The 11459-nt window shown below is 35.5% G+C and overlaps 2 protein-coding genes across 5 annotated transcripts; one reads left to right on the forward strand and one right to left on the reverse strand.

The window, feature by feature from the left end:
- Window positions 1-2198: 2198 nt before the first annotated feature.
- On the forward strand, window positions 2199-3254 carry LOC110630544. Its single transcript, XM_021778081.2, has one exon. It carries the CDS (start codon window positions 2575-2577, stop codon window positions 2992-2994), a length of 420 nt encoding a protein of 139 aa, XP_021633773.1. The 5' UTR covers window positions 2199-2574; the 3' UTR covers window positions 2995-3254.
- A 312-nt stretch (window positions 3255-3566) lies between these two features.
- LOC110629177 (transcription initiation factor TFIID subunit 6) lies at window positions 3567-11058 on the reverse strand. 4 transcript variants are annotated; one of them, XM_043949828.1, is made up of 11 exons: window positions 10682-11058; window positions 9843-9944; window positions 9649-9757; window positions 9071-9171; window positions 8850-8987; window positions 8659-8754; window positions 6936-7060; window positions 6419-6551; window positions 5246-5371; window positions 5044-5146; window positions 3567-4042 (listed from the first exon to the last, which is right to left on the reverse strand). In XM_043949828.1, exons 1-11 carry the CDS (start codon window positions 10892-10894, stop codon window positions 3681-3683), a joined length of 1608 nt encoding a protein of 535 aa, XP_043805763.1. In that variant the 5' UTR covers window positions 10895-11058; the 3' UTR covers window positions 3567-3680. The 4 variants fall into 4 exon arrangements, with proteins under 4 accessions (XP_043805763.1, XP_043805761.1, XP_043805762.1 ...); XM_043949826.1 differs by having other exon boundaries at window positions 5038-5146; XM_043949827.1 differs by having other exon boundaries at window positions 5246-5374.
- Window positions 11059-11459: the final 401 nt, after the last annotated feature.

Raw genomic sequence — 11459 nt, forward strand, 5'->3', positions numbered from 1 at the left:
GATCTATCAAACTAGGAGGGGAAGGATTTGGAAGACCTATCCTTTCATTCTGGAGGGGAGCTCGAATAAAATAAAGCGGAGTATCTAAATACTTCCGAGAAATGAACTTAGTTATGGAAGAAGTAGTGATGCATGATTTAAGATCAAAAACTTCGGGAAGTTTAGGACCTTCCATGGAGGAATAAGAAAGCGTACCTGAAACACAGTAAAGATGGATAAGCAGAAGAAGGCGAAGGAGAACAAAGAGCAGAAGAGAGCAAGTTTTCCGAGAAGACAGAGAGAATTCAAAATGTGAAACAGTAATGAGACGAAAAGTGGTTCTGAACAGTTTTATCCTGGAGCGGCGCGGTCATTATTTCTCACGATGTTTACCCCCTCGTCAGTCGGGCAATAACTGACGAGAAGATAAAGGGGCAATTGATGACCGCTGGGTTCCTTCACCCCTGTCTAAGGGACAGCCCATGAAGACAGCCCACGATATGAAGGCTTCCAGATCTTCTCCAAGAGCCAGACCTGGCCCATTCCGCCGCGAGATCGTACTCCAGTCTAGGGCCAGGCCCACTAGGGCAGCTCATGGCCCGAAAGCTACTAAGCCTCCTCCAAAGACCGGGCTCTAGTCTGTTTCTTCAAGCAGGCCGGCCTCGCTTCTCTAGCCCAACAAACAGATTCCCTCTGGGCCTAGTCTTAACCTCATCCTCCGGCCCAGCTCAGAACCAAGAAAAAGTTCAGCCCCTTCGCCTTGTGGGACCATCCGCATGCGCGCCCGGGGAGAATCAGGGGCCGTTGTGCATGGGACAGAGATCTGATTTCCTCGTACGTCCGTATCAACGCAGCAGGGACAGGTGGTCCAATGATACTCGTTCTGTTAATGCGTCACTAGCAGACAAAAGAAAACATATAAATGGAGAAATACCCTCTTCTAGGTCTAAGTTTTTCCAGTTTTACAGAACCCATTGTAAAACCCTATTTTCTGGACCTCAGATCATCAGCATGGATGTCTTCCTCATAGCTTTGTATAAACACATCGTGCTTTATTAATAAAGCACCATACAATTTTCTTTCAAGAACTCTACTTTGTATATGGTATTAGAGTCCCACAAGCCCATAATGCTCTTTGCTCCTTCAATGGAAGGTTCTAGTATAAGGGCTTATCAGTTGGAGATTTGAGGAGCAGATCAGGTTCATGATCCACTGTATCTATATAGTTCTGATTATCCAAGCTTATTCTTACTAATACATCACAAGGTAAGAATGAAGATTGGAGTGTTAACTTTTCTGCTATGTTTCAGCAGGAAATGATGACGCTGATGAAGGGCAAAGCTCCTACTATACCTACATGTGAGACTGAGTTTGCCAATGCCACAGACTTTGCTTGTAAGACCTTTTTATTCTTATTTTTAGCATGAAGAACAGGAGCAAGGAGGTTCAGATTATAGATAGAGGGGCTACAAATTGTGAGCGCCATATTTTCTTTTCTCAATAAACACTAAACCCAAAAAAGAATTTTAATATCACCAACCTTATTTCTCAATACTTCATTTATTATGAATATATTAATTAGTAACATTATTAAATATAAAAATAAAAATAAAATATATTATGTGCCTCATTTAACATAAATATATAAATTTAAAAGTGTAATTTGACATAATTATCTAAACTTAAATATAACATTTATTATTTTTTTATAGCTTATTTTAAAATCAATTTTTATACGTATATATATTAATCTTTTTATAATTTATTTTAAAATGAACTTTTTATATGTGTATATATATATAAATTTACCATACATCAGTTTCCGATAAATGTATAATGCAGGATATGTAGATGAGACTGTTTCTATTAGATAGGTTAGGGATAGACTATACTTATTTGGCACAACTTTTGTTCAGAATTCAATTATTAACATTTTTAAATATAAAAATAATTTTTTAAATTATATTTTAAATAAATTATTAAATTACAAATTTTAAAATTAAACAAATTTAGACATTGTCGAATAACAATAATAAAATTTAAGACGCTGATAGAAAAATAATTGAAAAAAAAAAAAAAAAAAACAAAAAGTCAAGATTGATGGGTTAGCCAGTGAAGTTCTTTTGACTGAGCCCACTGGAAGTTCCGCAAGGGAACCAGTGGCTTTCACATTGGATTAAGACCAAATGAATGAAGTATACCACTCGATTCTCCCTATTCCCTATTAAAAATATAATATTTTATGTTATAAGATGAAAACCCATCTTAATCTAGTTACATAGTAAAGAGTTACAGTGGGTGAAGATCTAAGAAGCATTTAGATTTGGAAAATTTTTAAAGATGTAGCAAGTCAGCTGGCAATAGTCAATGGATTTTGGAACCAGGTGCCCATGTTCTTCCATGCATACTCATTCGCCACCTTCATTTCTCTAAGCTTCATTGCAGCTTCTCTCCCTCTGTCTCTCTCTATATATAAACACGAACCCACCTTCTGATTCATCATCAATATCAAATTCAAATTTCTTATCTTCAAAAGCTTTTGATTCTTAGCTTAAATCCCCTGGTTCTACCCATTTAAAGAAAGAGAGAAGGAAGATGAGTGTGGAAGTTTTGGACGGTGCCACCATTGTGAACTTCGTGGAGGACGAAGAAGCGTTCACTGTATCAGTACGTGACCGTTTTGATGACCTTGATACAGACCAAGATGGTCTTCTTTCCTATGCAGAAATGTTGAAGGAGTTGCAGAGTCTGAGGGTTTTCGAGACTCATTTTGGAATAGATGTGAAGACAGACCCAGAAGAGCTGGCTCGAGTGTACGGTTCTCTGTTCGAGCAGTTTGATCATGACTTGAGTGGGAGAGTAGATTTGGAGGAGTTCAAGGAAGAGACGAAGCAGATGATGCTGGCCATGGCTAATGGGTTGGGTTTCTTGCCTGTTCAGATGGTGTTGGAAGAAGACAGTCTCTTGAAGAAGGCTGTGGAGAGGGAGTCTGCTTCTGCTTCTGCTGCTGCTTAAAATTTTTGCAATGCTCTGCTTGCTATTTGCACTGCAACTCCATTATCTATTTTCTTTTCTGTGCTTTCGTCTAATTCTAGTTCTCCTTGTTGTCTTCAATATTCTTTTTTCCGTACATGCCAATCTTAAAGAATGTTTACCATCGAAAATTGTTCTGTAATTGAGGCCACCAAATTTCTTACAAATAAAGAGATATTGTTCTAGTAAATTTAGGTTTTTTTATTTTTTATTTTTTAAAAAAAAAAAGAAGAAAAGACAAATGGGTTTTATTTTTTTATATTCATCATACATTTACCCCTTCAGCCTTTTTAATGTCAATGATGTGAGAGCGAGTATAGATCATACTTCAACTTCCATCTCTATGATAACTTAATTTTTATAACATAGAATGTTAAAAGGTAAGTGAATATTACGCTCCAGTTATAAAAGGTTATTCCACAATTTTAAGACTGAAAGACTAAAAAGATAATAAAAATAAAGTTCATGGGAAAATTATACATTTGGTCGACCATCTTACATTGAGGATTTCATCTTCTAAATAAACATGATTTTCAGAATTTTTTTTAAAAAAAAAATCTACAAATGTAAAATCCTCTATAAACATTTCATGGAGATTGAACTCGTCTTCTAAATAAACATGATTCCATCTGGACTGCATCTTGCATGCAATAGATTTTCAGAATTAATCACAAGAATAATGACATCTCAGGGGCTGGAATGAAGGATAGAATATCTTGACCAAACAGCTCAAACAGTGATGCCAGGATATGCCCAGATTTCAAATCATCCTTCCATACCTGATTGAGGATGGCCGACGTCTTTATTGATCGACGATCTCCCTTCCCTCTTTCAACTTTGCCATCCAAGTCATTGTTTGGCATATGTTCAGAAGATGCGGATGGACCCACATTAGAATCATTTGAAGGAGCTGGAGCAATAGCTTCCCCTTGCATATGAGATGGTGATGATGATGCCATAACTGGCCCATCAGTTGCTATCTTCTTTGCCGGCGGTTGTTCCAAGTGCTCAGTGCTTGCCTTGCGTTTATCTGGATTTTCAAAGGCAGAGAAGAAATTAGTGCCTTGTTTATTTAGCAAGGAATGGCACAGAAAGTTTGAGTTCCTCAGATATGCTGAATACTTGTGTCTGGTACAAAAGGAAGCATAATAAAGGGAATTTGAACTTCTCAACAACCAATTAGCCTCCTGAAATCCAACGAAGTAACTGGCTAGGAAAGGAAGAGGGGCCAATAAGTTCAAGTTTTTTAAGTAGAATTGCAAAAGAATTACCTAATTATGACATTTAAATACTTTCTTAAAAAATAAATTTGTTTGAGAAATTAAGTATATTACCATAATTTTCAATTTTACATTCTAGGAAGTTGAAACGGAACAATTTTTTGCATTTCTTAAGAACAAGTTTACAAACTAAATGTTACAAAAAATGCAAGTTTTCTTAATAAATAACTGCCCAGTGCTACTGTGAGCTTGCCAGCACTAGTTAAATAATTTCCAAGGTCGAAGTTTGCCTTCATAAAAAATAACAATTTCAGCCAAATGTTTCTGAAACATCCTCTTAGGAAACATCTACTACAAGGTAATAAGCAATATTCAAGCATAACCTATGCAAGGACATCTCCAGTTCATTTCATTACCAACAATGCCAATTTTCACATGAATGCATTGAAGATGCTCTGTTATGTACTAAGGAATGCCAATTCCTCGCCCTAAACCCCACCTCCCTTTTTCCCCATCTTCTGCTGCCCAAAGAAAAGGGAAGGAGAGAGGAAAGGGATGAGAGAGGGAGGGAAGAGAATTGTATGTTACGTCTGTGTGTATAAAGAATGCACGATGGGGGTTGATATAAAACTATAAGCAAAGAAACAAGATCGATATATTTGGAACCACAGTGACTACTGAAATTAGAAACATAAAAATGCAATTTTAGTTGACAGAGAACTGTAACAATATAAGCATGTGAACCACATAAACTGTAGTATGAAAATGTCAATTTCAATCACAAAGCAAAGTTTGTAAGACTTACTTGAACCTGTAACAACTTTTCCATTGCTCCTCCACACTGTGTGTGCTGGAGGTGATGGCAAAGGTGGGAAAATCTTAAGCCGGTCATATATGCACTGTCCTGCTGCATGCTGGAAAATAAAAAGAAAGGCCAGTTACACCCTTTACACAGCCATCTTAAGACTTCTCACACTGGACATGCATCATGTTTCTAAAAGAAAAATACTTACCAATAACGCTCCATAAACACGCCAAGCTTCATACCTCTTCATCTCGTTCCTTTGCTTCTCAAGCAGCATCTCTGGTTCAAGAACTTGGAGATAAGGCTCAAGGTTTGGCAGTATAAGAAGGCGAACCTGCTTGTAAAGTGATAATCATTAATGAATCAAATTCCTTGATGAAAAGAAGTAGTTTAATGATTACCACAGTTTTGAAAGGGCAACAAACTAAAAGACTTCAAAAAAGAATATTATGAGTTATTCAATTTCCTAATCAAATTAGTTAAAACGATTTAAAAATTTACATTAAAGCTAAAAATTCATGGGGAAATTAATAAGCATCAAAGTCAACTTCCTCAACCAGAAATCCATGTCACAAAATCATGATGACAGTGGATGGGGTTCTACTCTGAATTATATGGAGGAAAAACACATGCAGTCATGAGGATAAAGCACATTTAGAGATGACACATTTAAATGGTTTATCACAAAATAATTGCTTGATGCTAGCCAGTAAACCACTTTTGTTTGATTTTGCAGCAAAGTATATCCTAATTTTCCTTGGTTGCAAAGTAACAAAGCAGAATACGAACATGGCAGAAACCTTTCCAGCATCCCTTTCAATTTAATTATTTAAACATGTGTCCTGAGAACTGCAACAGTTGAAACTGAGCAATGAGCCTGAAACATCATCCATTAAACTTCTTTTTGACTGAAAATATAAACCTCTTGGTTCTTTGCTGCATGAAAAATTTAAATCGAACATAATCTCTTAGTCTTACAGGATCTATGATAAAATATTACCAAATACTTTGAATTCCAAACCTCAGTGTCCCACATAAATAAAAAAAGAAAAAATCCATAATGCCGGGCACGTCCAAATATATCCATCAGCAATTAGCATGTGTAATATGATTTTTGCACTCATCCCCATTACAAATACCAATTATCATTAGAACAATAAAGCTATCTATACCTTTACCAAGAACAAAAGGTGGACTGCTCTTCACCATTAATCGCAATTCTGACATCACACTTCACATTTCTTCTTTATTTTATGATTTGATAGTATGCATAGTAATTTCTATAGGTTATTTGTTCTAAGGAACCTACGGACATAAATTTCCACCAACTGTTTAACAGCATTCAACAATTTTACTTCTAGATTGTGAGATAAGAAAATACCACATTGGGTCCTAGAGCTGCCAGTCCTTGAATTGCACCATAGTGCTGAGTCAGTGACCGTTTTGGGTCCAAAAGTGCGTTGACCAAAGTTTTTGTCAAACGGGTCTGGAGACTGCTATAAACATGCCCAAATCTGCAACAGAATTTAAGAAAATTCCAAATATGAGAAATAAAGCAGACTAGTTCACAATGAAAAGCTAGACCAGTCCATAAATCTCAGATCCCAAACACTGTTTAAATTTTAGAACTGCACAGGAATTTAGATTTAATTCAGCATCCACCAACATCAACAGTTTTTTCTTATAAATCACATTCAATTACTAATGCTCGCTTAGATTGGTTATGAGGGAAAAAATGAAGAGGCACAGGAAGACCAGAAACAGATGTGAACAGGGAAGGAAGATGATGGCCAGTGCTCACACACAATATATGTATTAATGCATAGTGTCCCAACCAAGTATAATACCAAATTACTTCAGTTGCATGCAGAATAGAAAGAAATGTTAAGAAGCCTTACCTTTTGCAGATCGAGGCAACCAGGTTAGCAGTGAAGTCTCTGAGTTCCCAGTGGTTGTCTGCAAATCTATTCCCTAACCTTTTTGCAACAAGGCAGGTGACTACAGATGGCATCAATTGATGTAGCTGAGAAGAAATCCAACTTTCTCTCAATTTCAAAGATTGCACCTTCATGCAAACTATTAAGTATATACATTTAGGAAAAAACCATTTTCAAGTTCCCTTGAACATTTCAAGACTTGTTCACTGAGCCCCTATACTAAATTTTGTGCTATTAAGCCTACAAAATTTTAAAATAAAGGATAATGAGGACTTAATTAACAAATATATATATAGAGAGAGAGAGAGAGAAAAGAGAAATTAGTTAACAGATATTTAAAAAACTTCTAAAAAAAATTGCACCATTCAATAGACAAAACTTGGAAATGGTCCCACCCTCCCCCTCCAACTCAATTTCCATGGTAAAACTAAAAATGTGGAGCAAACTCTTCTTAATGTTTCTTAATCTCTGTTAACAAATGTTTCATTTCCTTGTTTATGCAATTAAACAAGTCCTAACACAAAATTGTAAAATAGAGGTTTAATAAACAGAATTAAAAAAGTTTGGGGGCTTGGAAATGGATTTTTCCGTCAATATATTGAATAGTTATGAGATCATTAAATATTGTTGACTTGCAGAAGAAGTGATTGAACGCCTCAGAAAGTGATGTTTAAAATAAAAGCAACAGAAGGGGGAAGAAGAAGCCCAAAAATGTAGCCAGAAGCTGCGGAAAATGGCATGCTTGCCTAGTAATGTACTAATTAATACAGGATAATGTTATGGCTAAGGGATAGAGTAGTAGTGGATTAGTCCAGTAGTAGAATAGGCCTATCTCCAGTCAATGATAACTGTAGAAGCAGTCATAAGAACCAAAGTAGTATAACTAGGAACTTACTTATAAAGAGAAAAACATCCAAAATCTCTATTTCTGCTTTCTCCTCTTCTCTAATCCTCCTGGTCACTCTCACCCAGTCTACTTATATAATTTTCTCTCCCTATTTCTCTATTTTAAAGGGGATTACAGCTCTGACATGTAACAGACAAGAGAAGCCAGAACTAAAGAGCCAAAGGGATTAATGTAGTCATGTAACTGGAACCAAGGCCTAACAAGTAATAAGTTCCATAGTTCAGGGAAGAACACTGTGAAATTTAAATGTAAGCCTAACATTGTTCACCTAAAGCAAATGTATTGTTTAGAACTCAATTAGTAATTCAATAGCAGATATGAAGGATAATCCAACCACTGCCTAGTGGCAGAGTTGCAAGAATTTAGGAATGGCAAATTGAAGTCATTTATTACAGATGTCAATTACAGATATACATTAAAAAAAAGTATATCTTCACAGCTGCAATTTCTCCTTTTAGAAAATTTGTAGGATAAATTCCTAACCCAAACTTCACCAGGAACAAAGAAAATTGGAAAGAAAACTTCTCACTCATACTGCTCATAACAAACGGTTCAATGGGTAGCAGCTAATCTCATTCCAAGTGGGACTATAGCAATTATAGCAAAAGTCCATCTCCATTGAAGGACCGTTTAAAAGGCAGTCTCAGTTCTTTATCAATGTTTACATATGCCAGAAGGAAAAAAGCTATTATAGAACCAAAAATCACATAGAAGGTGATAAACCTCAAGGTGGAGATTATTTCACAGTATTAAGTTTACAAAAGGTAGGTAACTTACATAAGGTTCAATGTGAATATGAGGGTTCTGAAGAAGACTCCAAACAACACGCATCAAGGCAAAGAGAAGTTTATAATCATTTAAACCACAAGCAACCTGTATCATTTGAGAAGCCAAAGTTAAGAATGAGGGAAACATGGCAATAGCAGCTGTCCACATCTATTTGCACATGATACATAGGAAATCATTACCTCATCAGCTATGAAGCACGTGAAATAAGGAACCAATGGATGAAGTCCTGAGTCAGTGGCTAGACTCGCCAACGCTTCTTTAAAGAGGGCTGAATCAGACCTTCTCACTGTAAGCTCTGTAATTTTATCAAAGTATAGCTGCAAAATGCCAGAAGAAAAGTGAGAAATAAATTAAACTGCCTCATAGAAAATAGTAAAAGATAGTGATATCATATCTATACCTGCAACTCCCTAGATAATACATGTTTCACTGGCAATTTAATATCAACTGGAAGTTTATCCTTTTGTTCATTGTTTTTGCCATCAGGAGGAGGCAAAATAACTACAGACAAAGCACAATCAACCCAATATTAGCTTCAAAACTCTGACAACATTGGGAGGAAACTAAAATAATATACATTAACCAGCTTCAAATCATCATTAGAATAGTGTTTTACTTGAAGGAATTCTAAAAGTTAGGAAATAGAATAGTGTCAATCCAGTCTATGACTCCACAAATATAACACATATATTGCACTAGCAAATCGGTAGGAGCCTTCAAAGAGCCACTCCATGTCAAAATTTGTAAGATCAAGTTTACACCAAATGTAGAAGATATTACTAGCCCCATTATTAACCCTTTAATGACCACATCATAATATCATCTCCTTTAAAAACCACAGATGCTGGTAACGGGCAATACAGGTATGGAGTCTGTCATGCTAAAGTATAAATGGTCATTTACAAAATATCATAATCGGTATCAGTAGTGGGTACACAAATAAAAACTAACAGTGGTGTCTACAGGAAACAGACTGACCTTCCAATGGAGCATTTTCAGGTATAGCAGGTTGGACACCTTCAATAGCTAGCCAGTGACAAACAACTGAAGTATCAAGTGGTGCTTTTGGTAATGGAGCTTCAATCACCTATATGTCGGAAAAAATTGCGACATGAAAATAGTGGTAGTATAATTTCAGTTTACGGTTGTTAGCATACTCATTAACTCCTTACATCTTTAAAATCCACATCCTTGTCATCAATGTAAAACAGATCCCTATGACCAATGGCTCTTTTGAACTGCAAAGGACCACCTGATGCAAAGCCATATACTGGCTGATGCAAGAAATTAAACAGAATAAGATCTAAGAGAAAATGTTTCAAAATTGCCAGTTGAAATTTCTAAAACAGCACGCAGTTGTATTCATACTACTGTTCAAATCAATCCATCCCATTCCCTAGTACAGGCATTGAGTTATACATAAATGATTCAGCCAGAACTATATTGCCCCCAACTAAGACAGCACCCCTAAATTTAAAATTACTTGACAAGCAACCCGTATTCTCATATTTAAAACATAAAGCTGCAGAAGAAAAGTACAGAACCACATTGAAAATATTGATAAATGAAAGATTATTCTATCACCCAATAGGTCACCCAATATCAGTTTGGATGGTTGGATTACAACAACTATAGTTAAGTGATTGATAAATGAAAGATTATTCTATCACCCAACAGGTAGTGTCTTTACTTTTATAACAATTCTCAATCGATGATAAATCAATTATTGAGTTAAACCCATGAATTCTCTGCGTCTATCCTAATTTTGTACGGTTATTTCTCTCAATAATAGTTGAATATTCTCCCCCCCCCCCCCCCTTCCCTTTTTCTAATATCACACATGAAATTAGAAATCCAACTTAAATAAGCCCCTTCCATTACATAAAAAACAGCCCAATATCCAGAACCAGAAGCAATTTAAGATGACTTCCACTACATAAAAAACAGCCCAATATCAGAACCCTTAATAGAAAGAATGACACTCAAATAGCTGATTACACATTTCAAATACCTCGACATTTCTGAGGCTGAGAGCAGTATCAACATCATCAGAGGTCAAGGTAGTCCTCTTGGAATGACGCATACATTTGATTGCTTCTTGCATGATCTCCCGCATGCGATATTCGACATCAGGAGCGAGAGAAAGGGCTGCATCTTCACTTAAATTGTTTATACCAATGCTTTGCGCTATCACCTCTATTGTCTCCTTCGGCACTATACTCATCTTCCGGCTCGCAGAATTCAGATGCTTCGCCAATTCATAACCATGGCTCCATGGACAAGGAAGCAAAAACCAGTCTTTGTACTTAAAACTCTTCCGCGCTTGTAGCAAAGAACCCTTTCAAAGGAGAATAGCTTCGATGAGAATCCTTGGCGAACGATTTGACAGGACTAAGTAGTAATTTTCTTTTTTTTTTTTTATCTAGGATTCGGCTAAATTAAATTAAAAAATAATGCTTTATTAAATATAAATTCTATTCTTAAAAAAAATATTAAGATAAAATTAGTATATGTCTCCCTATTTTGAAAAAAAAAACATAATAATTTTTAATTATTTTTTCTTTAATTATATATAGAATGATCAAATTATATTTGAGTAAGTGTTTTCATTTTTAAATTATATTAAAATTATTAAATATATCATTATATTATGTTAAAATTAATAAATATGTCTTTTAATTTTTTTTAAGTCAATAATTTAATACTTGCATTTTGAAAGTAGAAAATTGGAAAAAATGCACTGTTTTCTTAGATAAAGTTATAATATATGCATTAAATTATTGAATTAT

Source organism: Manihot esculenta, chromosome 13, assembly GCF_001659605.2.
Source record: "Manihot esculenta cultivar AM560-2 chromosome 13, M.esculenta_v8, whole genome shotgun sequence".
Taxonomy (NCBI): domain Eukaryota; kingdom Viridiplantae; phylum Streptophyta; class Magnoliopsida; order Malpighiales; family Euphorbiaceae; genus Manihot; species Manihot esculenta.